Source organism: Bos taurus, chromosome 16, assembly GCF_002263795.3.
Source record: "Bos taurus isolate L1 Dominette 01449 registration number 42190680 breed Hereford chromosome 16, ARS-UCD2.0, whole genome shotgun sequence".
Classification (NCBI taxonomy): Eukaryota; Metazoa; Chordata; class Mammalia; order Artiodactyla; family Bovidae; genus Bos; species Bos taurus.
The window spans coordinates 26,227,223-26,244,835 of record NC_037343.1 but is presented as its reverse complement, the minus strand read 5'-3'; the positions used below and the strand labels follow the sequence as shown (position 1 = coordinate 26,244,835).

Sequence of the window (17,613 nt, the reverse complement as noted above, 5' to 3'; positions counted from 1 at the left end):
CCCTAAGGCATTTATGTGCTGTGCTATGCTGTCCTTAGTCACTTCAGTCATGTCTAACTCTTTGCAACCCTATGGACTGTAGCCCACCAGTCTCCTCTGTCCATGGGATTCTCCAGGCAAGGATACTGGAGTGGGTTGCCATGCCCTCTTCCATAAGGTACTTACACTACTATGCATATATCAGTACTAACAGCCCACAACTGATGGACAGGACTTGCACCACTGGGGTGGAGTTGGGTTTCAGGGCTTATAAATAAAAATGTATATTGAGAAAGAAACCACAATTGTTCTTATGATGGCTTGCAATTCCTGGCTAGTGGAGAATAAATCACAAAGAGATTAAGATCAGATCTGGCTCAGAAGCACCACCTGTGGTGCTGTTGCCATGGTAATCAATGACCAGGGAACAGAAATCCAGGGGAACCATAGCCTGGCTGCCCATCAGGAGCTGGAATCTGCCATCGGGCCCTCCCTGGATGAGGCGCTCCACTGAGAAATGCCCTCCGCAACATCTTGTAGCCTTGTTCCATACTCACGGCCCCTGGCCTCCAGGTGACATTTCTCATTAGGAACACTGGCTGGTTGGGCCTTTGATCCATTCTCTTCACTTCCCTTGTCACATTGCTAATATAAAGAGAAATAAGGAAATGTTTACCTGTAAACCCAATACCTCTGACCTCTACATCTTATAGAGACACCCTTCTAAGAAGCTTCTCCTATAAGCAATCTCAGGTTTCACACCACCTTCTACAACCTATCTCGTGATGTTCTAACTTCACACCAGAGGCAAATATGAATAAACTTCATGGGGTAAGGCACCTTAGAAAAATAAGTCAGTGATCATGGGGGCTCAGTGAAACTGCAGTACGTGAAATACCATGTGGGAAATGCTCCTCTCTATAGGCCCAGATCCAGAGAAGGCAATGGCACCCTACTCCAGTACTCTTGCCTGTAAAGTCCCATGGACAGAGGAGCCTGGTAGGCTGCAATCCATGGGGTCGCTAAGAGTCAGACACGACTGAGCGACTTCACTTTCACTTTTTACTTTCATGCATTGGAGAAGGAAATGGCCACCCACTCCAGTGTTCTTGCCTGGAGAATCCCAGGGACAGGGGAGTCTGGTGGGCTGCTGTCTATGGGGTCGCACAGAGTCGGACACGACTGAAGCGACTTAGCAGCAGCAGCATAGACCCAGACCAGAAACACCCAACATTCCCATCTCAGGGCTCTTGCTGTCCCCATCAGAATGTGACATACCTTACTTTGTGTTCTACAGTACTCATTTAACATATACTGGTACTTGGGCTGATGAAGACCAAAGAAGACAGCAAATCTTTCACCAAGAAATTCACAGGCTAGAAGAAAGAAGAAGCACTTTGGTAAGCTGAATTAAGAATGAAAGCTTAGAGTCTGTGGACATGCCAAGAGTTTCAACTAGCCCACAGATTGTCTATTATTACACTTACCTTCAAGGCTGACAAGATATTTTAATTCCTGTAGACTCTCACAAATTTTGGGAATCAAAGGGAATTTGTTAAATCTTGTATCTTCACATAGGGTGGCTTCTAAACTATGTTTTTCAGGTGAATATATCAAGAGATCTTCAAAATACTTAATAACAAGTACAGGTCCTGAGCAATCAGAATAGATGTTGTCCATTTACACGTGTGTCATCTGATCATCAGCTGTGAGTACATTGCAAATGATACCAAAAATTAAATCCAGTATTACCAAGACCCATGTCAGAAATTCTTCCATGCATCAAAAAAAACTCCTCCCTAAGCAGCAATTTAAGTAAAGCTTTCTTTATCTGCCTTCACTTCAGTAGTAAGGTGGCTTGCAGCCTCAGGGATTGTTAGAGTCAGGAATAAAGGGTTAGCATGAATAATGAGTGGTTTCCAGAAGGTCTTTCCTAGAGATGTTCTCTCTTAAAAGTACAGGACTAGAGGACTTCCTTGGCAGTCCAGTGGTTAAGACTTCTCTTTCCGATTCAGGGGGTGCAGGTTTGATTCCCGGTGGGGGAGCTAAGATCCCACAGGTCTTGTGGCCAAAACCCCAAAACATAGAACAGAAGCAATAATGTAACAAATTCAATAAAGACTTTAGAAATGAGCCACATCAAAACATGTAGGACTTCTGATGCACCTCCTCCCATTAGAGGACTTTGTGATTCCCATGCTTTGTTCCACTTCTAAAGATACCGCTCATACAGACATCAAAATGACGCCTTCTATTTTTTTTTAATGTGCTTTATCCTTTCAGAAATACTCTAGCTTTTTAATCTCTTTGTTTGCCACAGTGCCCAGTACATGTGCATAAGAGAAGTTTCTAAAATATTAGCATCTCAGGACGTTTTCCTGTTTATGATCTACTAGAATTTTAAATTGAAGAAATTAGTTACCAGTGTCATCTGGGTTCCAGTTCTCACCAAAGTCTCTGTGTAGAGATCAGGATATTGACTGTTAACATATTTATGCCTCCACTATAGTCTGGAACCCCCAGGCAGAAGCTCTTTAAGATTACAGTTCTATATGGAACCCAGAGGTGGAAAGATTCCCCGTGTGTCCTATCCCCGTCATCTGAAATCAAAGCCCAACGTGGAAATCACTGTAGTCCCCATTCTCCTTCACACTTTCATATTGTTGTACTGAGTTTTCCTTTTTTTAACATGACCTGATCTTTTAAGTTTCCATCCCTCACTGACTAAAGCAACTTAGCAGGCACACACAAGGATCGCTAAAGTAATTTTCAAATTACTAACCCTCTGTTGCTGCTGCTGCTAAGTCGCTTCAGTCATGTCTGACTCTGTGCGACCCCATAGACAGCAGCCCACCAGGCTCCCCCGTCCCTGGGATTCTCCAGGCAAGAACACTGGAGTGGGTGGCCATTTCCTTCTCCAATGCATGAAAGTGAAAAGTGAAAATGAAGTTGCTCAGTCGTGTCTGACTCTTAGCGATCCCATGGACTGCAGCCCACCAGGCTCCTCTGTCCATGGGATTTTCCAGGCAAGAGTACTGGAGTGGGGTGCCATTGCCTTCTCCACTAACCCTCTACCTTGATCTAAAAGTACTTAGGGCTCATACCATCTGACTAAATCACCCTTAATGTAATTTAAGGTCACCCTGGTCACTTTCATGTTCCCCAAGCTGGCATTGGCCAGACATACTTTCAGAACTCTCTTAAGGTGTCTCCTCCAGAGGTCACCATTCCTGAGTACTCCAGTCTATAGTCCATATATACCTCCTACCCTGGGAAGTGTAACAACAAAGCATCATTATAAGCATGTTTACTGGCCAGTATTATTCATCGAATATTAAGGTCCTTGAAAGCAAAGACTGTCATTTGTCTTTGAGTCCCAGGGACCTGCACAGTGCTGAGCATATGAGTATTCAGTAAATGTTTATTTAATGAATGAACGGCAATCAATTCCTAAGAGCTATGCTTTCTATTTTCTCAGATTTTAAAAGTTGTTTTCCCTCCATCATATACACATGTTTGGTTAGTTGCTCAGTTGTGTCCAACTCTTTGCAACCCTGTGGACTGTACTCTGCCAAGCTCCTCTGTCCATGGGGTATTTCAGGCGAGAACACTGGAGTGGGTTGCCATTTCTTTCTCCAGGGGATCTTCCTGACCCAGGTATCTAACCTGCCTCACATTGCAGGCAGATTCTTTACCCACTGAGCCACCAGGGAAGCCCATCATATACATAAGTATATATGAATTAGAACGAAGTGAGTAATTAGATGTTGCCAATTGTGTTTTTTTTAACTGGTGAAAGTCAAACAAAACAAGATTTACTATTCATTTTTTATAAATAAATAAACACAGGAGCCCCGGTGGCTCAGAGGGTAAAGGGTCTGCCTGCAGTGCAGGAGACCTGGGTTCAATCCCTGGGTCAGGAAGATCCCCTAGAGAAGGAAATGGCAACCCACTCCATTATTCTTGCCTGGAGAATCCCATGGATGGAGGAGCTTGGCAGGGTACAGTCCATGGGGTCGAAAAGAGTTGGACACAGCTGAGTGACTTCACTTTCATTTTCTCTTATAAATAGCCACTTAGGCCATTCATTATCTCCTTGAGAGAGGTCAATAAAAGTCTTACTAATAGTAGAATGATTATGACAAGGGAACTGGGAACTGTGTCAGATAACAATAGTTAAAATCAAGAAAGAACTTGGAAGTTTATTCATGTGAAGAGTCCACTCAGTGAGGACTGACTATTGTCTTCAAATATTTGAAACTCTGTCCTATGAAAGAGGAATCTAGATCGGTTTTGTCTGGCCTTTAAAAGAGACAATTAGGATCAAGGGGGAAAACTCTAAAAGAAGGTTTAAAGGAAGATAGAGTTTACTAACAAGAGCTGGGAAAAGATGGCAAGGTCTCCCTGAAGATGTGAGGCTCTATGCCTTCAGGAATGTTCCAGTGTAGATCTGGAAGTGAACAGATCTTCAGAATGCTGTGGAGTGTATTAAACCACTTCAAGATTCGTCTAACTCTGAGGGTCTATAAGCCTGTATTTATGACAGAAAAAACAAACAAACCCACCATAGCAGTACTTACTAGAAAATGAGGTTCTTGCTATTTGCCCTGCACAAAACCATAGGTAGGGCCCCCAGGCAAGTTTAGACTAAAAAAGAACAAGAAAGGGAAACCAGGTTAGAGTAATTAATAACAGAAGTGATGACTGCAGAATCTGCAGTATAGAGGCTTCAACATGCTTTGTAATAGGTTCCATTTTCTCTTTTATAGATGAGAAAACGAAGATGATCAAAATTATAAGCTGATTGTACACAGCTCCAGAAAGCAAACCAGAACAAGGAGTTAGCTTAAAACTATTTTTGACAAAACTTGTTGGTTTTATCTCTCATTCACTCAGCCCCCATGTTCACTAATAATGATAATCTAACTTACAGGATCAAGTGTTGAATTTGTTGTCTGTTCATTTTCTTCCTCTTCCTCCTCCTCTGTGCTATATTCTTCCATGATGTCTCCATCAGCAAAATGGATAATTCTTCTGGGAGTTGTCCTTTTGGAAGGTCCACTCTCCTCTAGTTCTAACTGCTGGAAATTGTCTTTTTCCATAAGGAAATAACTAGTAAGTGAAAATCAGGACACTTTAGAACAAGTTGTCCAGGAGAGTGTTATATAGCAGAGACATGTCTAGTCATTTTCTTTTTCCTTTTTGGCCATTTTGTGCAGTGTGTGGTATCTTAGTTCCCCAACCAGGGATCAAACCCTCACCCTCTGCAGTGCACAGGCAGAGTCTTAACCACCAGGGAAGTCCTTGCTGATTATTTAGTTATTCTTGATGGACTGTGAAGACAAAGAGTTCACAGGTAATCACAACCATGATCTCATCAGTTCTTCAAATCTAATACAGGACTGTCTAGCTCTGTACCAAAATGGAAAAGGTTTAATTAGCAGTGAAAATGTGAACTTTAGGTCTTCAAACAAATATGTCAGCAGGGTTCCTTTACACCTTATTAATTGCAAAATCCACAGCTGCTAGTGGGGAGTGTCCATCAACCTGCGGAAATTCCTCAGTCATTTCAATGAATACTGAGAAGCAATACAAGTAGTGGTGAAGAGTACAATCTTTACACAAAACAGCTGAAAATATTTGCCAAGTATATATCTGATAAGGAACTTATTTTGAGAACATATTTTTAAAAAACCACTGCAATTTATAAAATATAAACAACTCGATTTAAATAGGGGCAAAGAATTTGAATAGACACTTTACCAAAGATTTATAGGTGGCAAATAAATTTAGGAGAAGTGCTCAATGTCAGTCATTAGAGAAATACAAGTGGAAACCATATGTCATATCATAACATAGTCACTGGAAGGCAAAAATTAAAGACTAACAATGCCAAGAGATGAGGAGTAAATGAAGCAACTAGAACTGTCATATGTTGCTTGCTAGTGGGACTGCAATGGCACCCCACTCCAGTACTCTTGCCTGGAAAATCCCATGGATGGAGGAGCCTGGTAGGCTGCAGTCCATGGGGTTGCTAGAGTCGGATATGACTGAGCAACTTCACTTTTACTTTTCACTTTCCTGCACTGGAGAGGGAAATGGCAACCCACTCCAGTGTTCTTGCCTGGAGAATCCCAGGGTCGGAGGAGCCTGGTGGGCTGCCATCTATGGGGTCGCACAGAGTCAGACATGACTGAAGTGGCTTAGCAGCAGCAGCAGTGGGACTGCAATGGTATGGTCACTTTGGGAAACAGTTTGTATATGTGTGGGTCAAGTGTGTCCAATTCTGTGACCCTACTGGAGTTGGTGTGCCATTTTCCTCCTCCATGGGATCTTCCCAACCCAGGGACTGAACCCAATCTCCTGTGTCTCCTGCACTGCAAGTGGATTCTTTACCTGCTAAGCCATCAAGGAAGCCTAGAAAACAATTTGGAAGTTTCTTAAAAACATATACTTAACCATATAATCTTGTAATTCCACATCTAGATATTTACCCAAGAGAAACAAAAACATATGTCAGTATAAAGATGTATATGTGAACATTCTTATCAACTTTATTTATAAGAGCCCCAAACTGAAAACAATCCATATGTCCATCAGCTGGTAAAAAGATGAACAAAATGTGGTATGTCTATGCAATGCAATACTGCTCAGTGATTAAATGTTACTGGACAACAAATATTTGCAATACTCTGAAGCAATCTCAAGAGCATCATGCAAAGTAAAAGATGCCAGATACTGTATGATTCTGTTTATTTGAAATATTAGTAGTAGAACACAGATCAGTGTTTGCTAGGACTGAGAGGATGGAGAAGACTGACTACAAAGGGGCCAAGGGAACTTACGAGGGTGAGGGGACTGTTCTCATAGATAGCATGATTGTAGTGACGGTTGGAGAAGGCAATGGCACCCCACTCCAGTACTCTTGCCTGGAAAATCCCATGGACGGAGGAACCTGGTAGGCTGCAGTCCATGGGGTCGATAAGAGTTGGACACGACTGAGTGACTTCACTTTCACTTTTCACTTTCATGCATTGGAGGAGGAAATGGCAACCCACTCCAGTGTTCTTGCCTGGAGAATCCCAGGGACGGCGGGGCCTGGTGGGCTGCCATCTACGGGGTCGCACAGAGTCGGACATGACTGAAGCGACTTAGCAGCAGCAGCAACAGCAGCAGCTGTTGTGAAGTACTTATCACTTAATAGTGTGTATATATCAGACACTGCTCTAATTTAGTAAGTACACTATTTTCTTTATTTTTTTTTTTGAGAGCAAAACACCTAACACTATTTTCTTAATATTTCATATATTATAAGATTATATCAGCAAACATGGGAGGCTGAGCTGATGTGGAAGAATTTTCCTTCCTGTTCGAAACATACAGAAATGCTGGATAAAATTAAACAAACAAAACATTAAATCAGGCTGCCCTTAAGGAAGTAATAAAGAGAGAGAGTCAGGGAGAGAGGAAGGGAAGGACTAAGGGAGGTGGGAAGGAAGGAGGAGGAAAAGAGGAAAAAAGGAAGAAAAATAGAAAGCCAGGTTAGGTGTTAGGAAAAGAGAGGAAACTCAAAATCATATCATGAGCTGAAACTGAGATGGTTCCTGGAATTTCAGAATTAGATATAGGCCTTGAGGCTAGGGCTTTAATACTGGTGTGGAGAGGACAGAGTCTTAAATCACAAATCCCATGAGTGTAAGGGGATGAAATGAAGCAACCTGCATAAAACTAAGATAATAAAGTACCATCTTATTATAAAATATGGAGGAGAAAAACTATCTGCTGGTCTATAAAAGTGGCAAAATAATTTATCATCTCTCAAGGCAACATGGGTAGAAATAGTCACATGAAAAACACTATGGGCCACGTGAGCCCCGGGCCAGGACCACATACTGGCTTGTGGCCCGAGTTCATAGTCCTCATCTGGTCCTGAAATGAAGCTGAGTGACCTGAAGTCATCGCAGTCCACAGAACTCTCAGATGCAAATGCAAATGCAAATAACGCTGGAGAGAGAGTTCAACCAGACTGGGAACGCTGGACCTCCACTGCAAAAAACACCCTAAGCAGGCACTCACTGCAAATACTTGGAAATCATATGACCAAACCAACCATCAGGAGGAGGGTTCAGCAAATGAAATGGAAACATTTGGGAGAGCCCTCATCCAAGAATGAGGAACGATAAACATGAAGCTTTAAAAATGAAGGATGAGTTTTAAAATCTTTTAAAAAGCTTTAAAAGTGATGGAGATTCAGTGATCAAGGCTTCACCTTCCAATGCGAGGGGTATGAGTTTGATCTCTGGTTGGGGAGCTAAGATTGCCCATGCCTCAGGGCCAAAAAACCAAAATATAAAACAGAAGCAGTATTGAACAAATTCAATGAGGACTTTTTAAAAAAATGGTCCACATTAAAAAATCTTTAGAAATGAATCTGTTTAATATATTCCAAAAGGTAAAGGAAGCAAAACATTATAAAATCCAAAAGGAGCAGGTTGATTTGAAAAATAACCAAACAGAAATTCCAGAAATGAAATATATAGGACCATAGGATAGGTTGGATGTAGATTGAACATAGTAAAGAAATTGGAGGAAATCTCTCATAAAACACATATGTATGTGTGTATATATACACACATACATATACATATACATATATATTCTGTTACCATGAAATATGTACTTCCCTGGTAGCTCAGACAGTAAAAGCGTCTGCCTGCAATGTGGGAGACCCGGGTTAGATCCCTGGGTTGGGAAGATCCCCTGGAGAAAGAAATGGCAACCCACTCCAGTACTCTTGCCTGGAAAATCCCATGGACAGAGGAGCCTGGTAGGCTACAGTCCATGGGGAAGCAAAGAGTTGGACATGACTGAGCAACTTCACTACCATGAAACATATATTAAAATATATATACATAGTCTGTTAAGATGAAAGCAAAGTTATGAGCTAAGGAATAGATGAGAAAATTCAGTATACATTTAATGGAAGTTCTGAAAGAAGTGAATAGAAATAATGGGGCTATGAATTTTTCATATTTGAAGAAAGACACAAATCTTCAAATATTAGTAACATGAGAATACTAAGGTGAATAAAAGAAAATCAAACCTGATCATAGAAATTATGGAAAATCTTGGACTTCCCTGGTGGTCCAGTGGTTAAGAACCGGCCTGCCAATGCAGGAGGCATGGATTTGACCCCTGCTCTGGGAAGCCTCCACATGCCATGGGGCAGCTAAGCCTATGAGCCACAACTACTGAGCCCACGCTCCAGAGCCTGTGCTCTGCAACAAAAAAGAAGTCACCTGAAATGAGAAGCCCGAGCACTGCAACTAGAGAAAGCTCTCATGCAGCAATGAAGATGCTGTGCAGTCAAAAATAATTAATAAAATGTTAAAAATAAATAAATAATAGAAAGTATGGAAAATCTTAAATTTTATAATAGATGGGCAGATTAGCATCAATTGAGATCAGAAGATAATTGATGATTGCCATGAAGAACTCAATATCCATAAACAACAAGGTCTGACTGTATAGCACAAGGAACTATATTCAATATTTTGTAATAATCTGGAAGGGAAAAGAATCTGAAAAATTATGTACATAATATACACACACATATTTTCTGGTGTACATTTATAACCAACTATACTTGGATAAAAAATTGAAAACATTTTTAGAAAAGAATTCAATATCTAGCTAAAAATTATTATTTTTATTAGGTTGGGGCAAAGTAATTTTGGTTTTGCATTGTTGACACTTGCCTTTGATACTGGAATACATTCTTAAATAAATGTGGCTATGTTATAGAGGAGACTGAAAAAGTTGGCTTAAAACTCAACATTCAGAAAACTAACATCATGTATCCAGTCCCATCACTTCATGGCAAATAGATGGGGAAACAATGAAAACAGTGACAGATTTTATTTTGAGGGTCTCCAAAATCACGGCAAATGGTGACCGTAGTCATGAAATTAAAAGATGCTTGCTCCTTGGAAGAAAATCCATGACAAACCTAGACAGCATATTAAAGAACAGAGACATTACTTTGCCGACAAAGGTCTGTATAGTCAAAGCTACGGTTTTTCCTGTAGTCATGGATGGATGTGAGAATTGGACTATAAAGAAAGTTGAGCACTGAGGACTTATGTTTTTGAACTGTGGTGTTGGAGAAGACTCTTGAGAGTCCCTTGGAGTACAAGTTGATCCAACCCGTCCATCCTAAAGGAAATCAGTCCTGAATGTTCATTGGAAGGACTGATGCTCAAGATGAAACTGCCATACTTTGGCCACCTGATGAGAAGAACTGACTCATTTAAAAAGACCCTGATGCTGGGAAAGATTGAAGGCGGGAGGAAAAGAGGACGACAGAGGATGAGATGGTTGGATGGCATCACCTACTAGATGAACATGAGTTTGAGTAAGCTCAGGGAGTTGGTGACGGACAGAGAAGCCTGGCTTGATGCAGTCCATGGGGTTGCAAAGAGTAGGACACAACTGAGTGACTGAATTGAACTGAACTGAATGTGCATTTCTCGCCTTTTTTTTTTTTTTTTTGCCAATGACTTATTACTTGCTGCTTATTTTATATGTATCTTAGACTATGGAAATGGTTAGACAAAAAGCAAATTTGAGCGATTTCCTTTTTCGAGTTCAAAATGGGTCGTACAGCAGCAGCGACAACTCACAACATCAGCAATGCATTTGGCCCAGGAACTGCTACTGAATTACAGTGCAGGGGTGGTTCAAGAAGTTTTGCAAAAGAGATGAGAGCCTTGGAGATGAGGAGTGCAGTGACCAGCCATTAGAAGTTGATAAAAACTAATTGAGAGCCATCATTGGAGTTGATCCTCTTAAGTTGCTGAAGAACTCAACGTCAGCCACTTTATGGTTGTTCAGCATTTGAAGCAAATTGAAAAGGTGAAAAAGCTCACTAAGTGTGTTCCTCATGAGCTGACCACAAATCAAAAAAATCATCGTTTTGAAATGTCATCTTGTCTTATTTTAGGCAACAACAACGGACCATTTCTTGATCAGATTTTGATGTAGGATGAAAAGTGGATTTTATATGACAACTGGTGACAACCAGCTCAGTGGTTGAACCAAGAACCTCCAAAGCACTTCCATAGCCAAATTTGCACCCCAAAAATGTCATGGTCACTGGCAGTCTGCTGCTGGGCTGATCCACTACAGCCTTCTGAATTTCATCGAAACCATTACATCGAAGTATGCTCAGCAAATCAAGGAAATGCACTGAAAACTGCAACAGTTTCAGTCTGCATTGGTCAATAGGAAGGGCCCAATTTTTTCCAAGGCAATGCCTGACTGCACATGGCACAACCAACACTTCAAAAGTAGAACAATTTGGGCTTCAAAGTTTTGCTTCATTCGCCATATTCACCTGACCTTTTGCCAACTACCGCTTCTTTAAGCATCTTGACAACTTTTTGAAGGGAAAACGCTTCCACAACCGGCAGGATGCATAACATGAGTTTGTAGAATCCTGAAGCATGGATTTTTACACTACAGGAATAAACAAACTTATTTCTTGTGGGCAAAAATGTGTTGATTGTAATGGTTCCTATTTTGATTAATAAAGATATGTTTGAGCCTAGTTATAATGATTTAAAATTCACAGTCTGAAACCACAATTACATTTGCACCAACTTAATAATTGATTAGTCTCAGGTGTACAGCAAAGAGATTCCATTTTTTGTATGTATATTATTTCAAACTCTTTTCCACTACAGATTATTACAAGATATTGAATATAGTTCCTGTGCTATACAATAGGTCTTTGTGTTTATTTTATATATAATAAAATGTATTTGTTAATTTCAAACTCCTAATTTACTCCTCCCCCCTCCCCACTTTCCCCTTTGGTAATCATATATTTGCTTTCTACACCTGTGAGCTTATTTCTGTTTTTAAATAAGTTCATTTGTATCATTATTTTTAGATTCCTCATATAAGTGATATCATATGATACTTGTCTTTCTCTGTTCGACTTACTTTACTTAATATGATAATCTAGGTCCATCCATGCCAGCTAAACAGTTATTGAGAATGAAATAATGGCATTTCATGACCTATAAAAACGTAGTTAACCATTCCTGCATCTTCACTGAATGAATAATATAAAATTATATGTCAGTTAGAAGGCAAGTGAGCACAGAAGCAAGAGATGCGAGAAACAAATGTAAATAAGTGAGTAATCGCCAAGTCGCTTCAGTCGTGTCCGACTCTGTGCGACTCCATAGACGGCAGCCCACCAGGCTCCCCCGTCCCTGGGAGTCTCCAGGCAAGAACACTGGAGTGGGTCGCCATTTCCTTCTCCAATGCATGAAAGTGAAAAGTGAAAGTGAAGTTGCTCAGTCGTGTCTGACTCTAGCGACCCCATGGACTGCAACCTACCAGGCTCCTCCGTCCATGGGATTTTCCAGGCAAAAGTATTGGAGTGGGGTGCCATTGCCTTCTCCAATAAGTGAGTAAACAAAGTGACAAATCTTAATAGTGACTCTTAAAAACTCTGTTTTGGTATGGCATAGCGTAAGAACAAAGAAGTATTAAGTATTAGACAATAATAACAAAAATATGAGGGGCTGACCTCTTTAAGTATTGTTTTGAAATAGGAGAGGATTAGTGTGCATGTTGACAATTTAAAGGCAACTAGAAAAATAATGGAATTAGAATATATAGCTCACAGCCAGTTGGAAAAAATCAAAGGAAATGAACATCCCACAGAAGGCAATAAAGAGGGAAGAGAGAGAGCAAAGGAAAAGCATGAAAAATGAAAACACCAGAAATAATTTCCAATAAAATATTAGAAAAAATTCCAAATAAGTCAGTGGTCATAATACATATAAGTCAATTATCAGCCACCTATCAAAATGAAAAACAGCAGATTGAATTCTTTTAAGATTTTATGGGCAAGAAAATAGTATTGAATACACACATACATATATATGTTTATGTATGTATGAATCAGTCACCAGATTGGTACAATGCTGAATTTATGCCACTATCAGAGTTAGCAAAAACTGTCAAGAGTTAAATTTGTTATCTAAACCAAGGTGACGTGAGACCCTCTCAGCCCAGGGTCCCCTGAGGAGTCTCAGGGATGCACATGGTGTTTCCTGACTGACTTAGTGGCGGTGTATCACAAAAGAGTCTTGCTAAGGAGAAGGAAGAGTTGGTACCACTTAGTTTCTGATGCCAAAGACCAGCAAAAAGCAAAACAAACAAACAAAACATTGTAACTTGGTGTTTAAATATGCTGAGCCTAATACTACTGCAAAACTAAATATTGTCAGTGCTGTGAGAAATAAAGCATTCCATATGATCAGAAGAAATTTAAAACATTTTCAAAAAACAACTCACCAATGTTATTCCTCTGCTTTTTCTTTCATTGCTCTAACTGGTTATGGTTGGTTTTGAAAGCCTTGACTGTGCTGACGTGGGAAGGTTTTCTTGTGTGCGTCTTACAGGGCGGAACGTATTTGAGTTGTGGGAAGGTCAGATGTATTTACACATTAAATAAACCCTGTGGCTCCCAAACTTGTCTTCATCTTAGGATTATCTGGGAGCCCTTTTTTAAAATTTCAAGGCCAGGACATACTCGAGATCCTCAGTCTCTAGGAGGGGGATATGGCCTCAGTTATTGGGGACCAGCTCCCTAAGGAAAGCAGGAAGAAATGTGACTTCTAAATTGAGCAGACTTGTGGTGTACTGCAGAAAGAACCAACGGCAAGCAAAGATAGACGTCTTATTTGTTTTTTTCAAGAGGTTTTTTTTTTTTTTTTTTGCTTTCCGCTTTCTCAGGCCTTCTTGCCTTTCCCCAGGCAGAAAACCTTAAACATCAAAAGTTTAAAATTAAGATCCAGCCGTCTCATTATAGTCAATTTACCTCTCCAAATCATCTCCCAACTCAGATATTTCCAAACCAAACAAAATTGTCCATCCCTAATTTACCTGGCTCACCCTTGTTATATTACAAACAAATGATATGATGGCATCTGGTCCCATCACTTCATTGCAAATAGAAGGCAAAAAAGTAGAAGTAGTGACAGACGTTATTTTCTTGGGCTCCAAAATCACTGCAGATGGTGATTGCAGCCATGAAATTAAAAGATGATTGTTCCTTGGAAGGAAAGCTATGACAAACCTAGACAGCATATTAAAGAGCAGAGATATCATTTTGCTGACAAAGGTCTGTATAGTCAGAGCTATGGTTTTTCCAGTAATCATGTATGGATGTGAGAGTTGGACCATATTGATGCTTTAGAACTGTGGTGCTGAAGAAGATTCTTGAGAGTCCCTTGGACAGTGAGAAGATCAAATCAGTCAATGCTAAAGGAAATCAACCCTGAAAGAACAGATGGTGAAGCTGAAGCTACAATACTTTGGCCACCTGATGTGAAGAGCTGACTCATGCTGGGAAAGATTGAGGGCAGGAGGAGAAGGGGACAACAAAGGATGAGATGGTTGGATAGCATCATCAACTCAATGAACACGAATCTGAGCAAACGGGGAGATCGTGAAAGACACGGGAGCCTGGCATGCTGCAGTCCGTGGAGTTGCAAAGAGTTGGACGTGACAAATGGTATCTGTTGGCTTTCTGAAGAAAATTGTAGTTTCTGTTCTTTGAAATACTGTTATGCATGAAATAGACATATTCATCTTTAAAATCAGAGTGTTCAAAGCCCATGGTGTTGGTGAGAGAGAACGAGGGAGGGAGTGAGAGAAAGGGCTAGTTTGTAGTCTATTTAGTGAAGTTTTCTGCCACCTAATGGACATTTCAGAATATGCTATGCAAAATTCATCTTTGTAACACTGTGTCTGTCATTCAGAGGGGAATCAATATTGAAGTGTGGAATCTACTTGTTTTTATTTACCAAAATCTTGGGAGCACCACCAACTTCACACCAAGTACCTAGACTCGGATGTTTTGTAAGTGATATTGCTGTTTAGTCGCTAAGTTGTGTCCAACTCTTTGCAACCTCATGGACTGTACTTAGCCCACCAGGCTCCTCTGTCCATGAGATTTCCCAGGCAAGAATACTGGAGTGGGTTACCATTTCCTTCTCCAGGGGATCTTCCCAACCCAGGGATAGAATCTGTGTATTTTCATTGGCAGGCAGATTCTTTACCACTGCACCACCTGAGAAGTGATATTTTGGAGGGTCAAGTATTTCCTACAACATACTTTAATTCTTATGATAGCCTCTAGTTTTTTCTTAAAAAAAAAAAAAAAATCTAGTTTATCAAGGATTGCTCCCAAGAGTATCATGTAATTAACACACCCTCTGGGATTCCTGATCTTTCAATACTGGAGTACCCCAGGGCTCAGCCACTAGACTCGTTCTGATTTTTATCTACTCCCCATTTGGCCCTATGGCTTTAAATACTATTTAAATATAAATACACACATTTATATCCAACGTTTATATCTCCCTGAATCTCAGATGCATAACAGACACCTCGATCCTCATGTCTAAATCTGCTCATACTTTCAGTGCACCCTTCTTCCTGAAACCACTCCCCTCCTCCCAGGCCCCACTCACACACTCCCATCTACTCCTCTGGCATTCTTCCCATTTCAATAAATGGCAACTCTATTCTTCCAGATCCTCAGACCTAAAACATTGGAGGCATTCTGATTCTTCTCCTATAATCACACCTCACCTTAAATCCACCAGGAAATTCTCTGGACTATTGCCAGGGTCCTAACACCATCAACCCCAGTTTAAGTCTCTCACCTGGATTATTGCAGTGCCTCCTAATTGGCTTCCTACTCTCTATACTCAAAAACAGAGTGTTAAATACAAAATCATACTGTGCCACTTCTCTACTTGTAACTCTCCAATGGGTTCCTGGCTCACCAAGAGTCAAAGCCGAAGTCCTTAGAACGGCCTACAGAGATGTGGATTTGGCCCCAGTACTTTTCTGGTCCCATTTTGCTCCACTTTCCCTCCGTTGACCTGCTTCATTCCGGCCGTTGCCCTCTTACTGCCATTCCCTTACCACCCAGCCTCTGTCCCTCGCAGGGACCTTGTGCGATCTGTTCTCTGGACGAGTCCCTCTTCTCTGAGACTTTGTTCCCTCACTTCCTTCAGATCTTTGACTCAAAGGTCGGCTGACAGAGTTCCTATCTGAATTCCATAGCACCCGCCCACTTCCTTCACCACCCCCACCCCGCAGCTTACCTCATTCTGTTTCATTACTTATCAACATTTAACACCATCTGTATTCACTTACCTCTTTCTGTCTCCCTCTCCCCTTCCTTCTCTGCCCGACCTTCCAGCCAGGGTGGAAGGGGTTTTTCCTGTGTGCTCCCCGCTTTATCTCCTGCCCTCTACAGTCCCTGACACAGGTGGAGCTCAGTATTTGTTTAATATGTGAATCATACAGTCAGTTCACTTTAATGGGTGGGGGAAGGTTCTACATGAGACTGGAAAAATAAGAACAGCTTTATGATTATTTCCTGATGTTGAAATGGCTACCTTATTTTTCATTACACTCACACACTCATTATGTTTCAATTAACTCCTTCACTGAAACACAGCATGTTCAGCTGTAGCAACAAAACAGCATACTTCTGCATCTTGGCATTTAACTTTGGGAAGGTATGACACCTTAAATTTCCTGGATTCTTTCAGTTTTCATTAATCAAAAAAAAAAAAAAATGCAAATGAATCTGGTTAATGCAGAAGAGAATTGGCATTGGGTAACTACTGAGAGTTTATCAGCCCTGTCATAGGGGCCTGCGGTGACCCCAGCTCCCTTCCCTTTTTTCCAAGGGGGTTGGGAGAGCAAGCCTTGAAAGGACAGGACAGTTGAAGCCCGACTTCAGAGGGCAGAGGGCAGTATTCACTCCCAGCTTCTCTATGCCATTTCACCCAAGGACATGGGCCCTCTCCAATCAGTGACTCACCCCAGGCAGGCAGACAGAGGAATTCTGAGGAAATAGGAGTAAACGAACAGTATAAACAAACCACTGCTCCTCTTTGAGAAATGCTGACCTGGCAGGACTTTTCCATTAATCTTTATTTTCAGTACTAGACCCTGTACATGTACCCAAACACCACGGGTAAGTGACGTTACTAACATACCTGTGCTATTGGGGTAGTTTACCTGTGCTATTGGGGTATTTGTCAACTTTTCTTACATCATAGCAGATGATCTAGGAAATTCGTCCAAAATTCCGGAGGCGACCAGCCTGGGAGCTGCAGCCACCGGAGGCCCTGCCCAGCCAGCCCCAGAAAGCTGAGGAATAGCTTGAGGCAAATGGCCAGAGATGCTGTAGACAGTATCAAGCCAAAGGGTGATCCGACATTTTCTCTGAGACTCACCTCAAGCGCATCACAGGCATCAGATACGTCGAATTGCGTGATAGCTCTGGCCTTTTGGATAAGCACAGCCCGATGTAGTTTTTTCTTCTATGGTTCACAGTAGGCTCTCCCTCCAGATTAACTATTTTAATCTCTAGAGTTTACTACAAAGTTTTTCTTAAAACAAAAATGTAAATTCTAAGCAAGTAACTCAGTCTTTAGATACAAAATTCAAGTAAACCAAATCACACGTTTTTATGCACATATTGAGATAAAAAATGCCTTATTTTCTATACCACGATTACTCTAG

General features: G+C 41.0%; 1 protein-coding gene across 5 annotated transcripts; it reads right to left on the bottom strand.

The window, feature by feature from the left end:
- Window positions 1–294: 294 nt before the first annotated feature.
- Window positions 295–16,335, bottom strand: FAM177B (family with sequence similarity 177 member B). Of its 5 annotated transcripts, none has more exons than XM_024976680.2 (5): window positions 16,231–16,335; window positions 4,911–5,091; window positions 4,560–4,626; window positions 1,258–1,355; window positions 295–624 (listed from the first exon to the last, which is right to left on the bottom strand). In XM_024976680.2, the coding sequence occupies exons 2-5, from the start codon at window positions 5,079–5,081 to the stop codon at window positions 442–444; spliced, it is 519 nt and encodes a 172-aa protein (XP_024832448.1). In that variant the 5' UTR covers window positions 5,082–5,091; window positions 16,231–16,335; the 3' UTR covers window positions 295–441. The 5 variants fall into 5 exon arrangements, with proteins under 5 accessions (XP_024832448.1, XP_059731648.1, XP_024832446.1 ...); XM_059875665.1 differs by having other exon boundaries at window positions 4,911–5,312; window positions 16,231–16,324; XM_024976678.2 differs by lacking the exon at window positions 16,231–16,335 and adding an exon at window positions 13,354–16,161 and having other exon boundaries at window positions 4,911–5,312.
- Between the last annotated feature and the right edge of the window lie 1,278 nt (window positions 16,336–17,613).

What these genes read in the sequence shown, in the direction of transcription:
- FAM177B (XM_024976680.2), bottom strand. Translation starts at nt 5,081, where the DNA reads ATGGAAAAAGACAATTTCCAGCAGTTAGAACTAGAGGAGAGTGGACCT. An exon ending in CAAATTCAACACTTGATCCT is followed by an intron (nt 4,627 to 4,910) that starts GTAAGTTAGATT and finishes GTTCTTTTTTAG; the next exon opens with TCTAAACTTGCCTGGGGGCC. An exon ending in AGCAAGAACCTCATTTTCTA is followed by an intron (nt 1,356 to 4,559) that starts GTAAGTACTGCT and finishes TCTTTCTTCTAG; the next exon opens with CCTGTGAATTTCTTGGTGAA.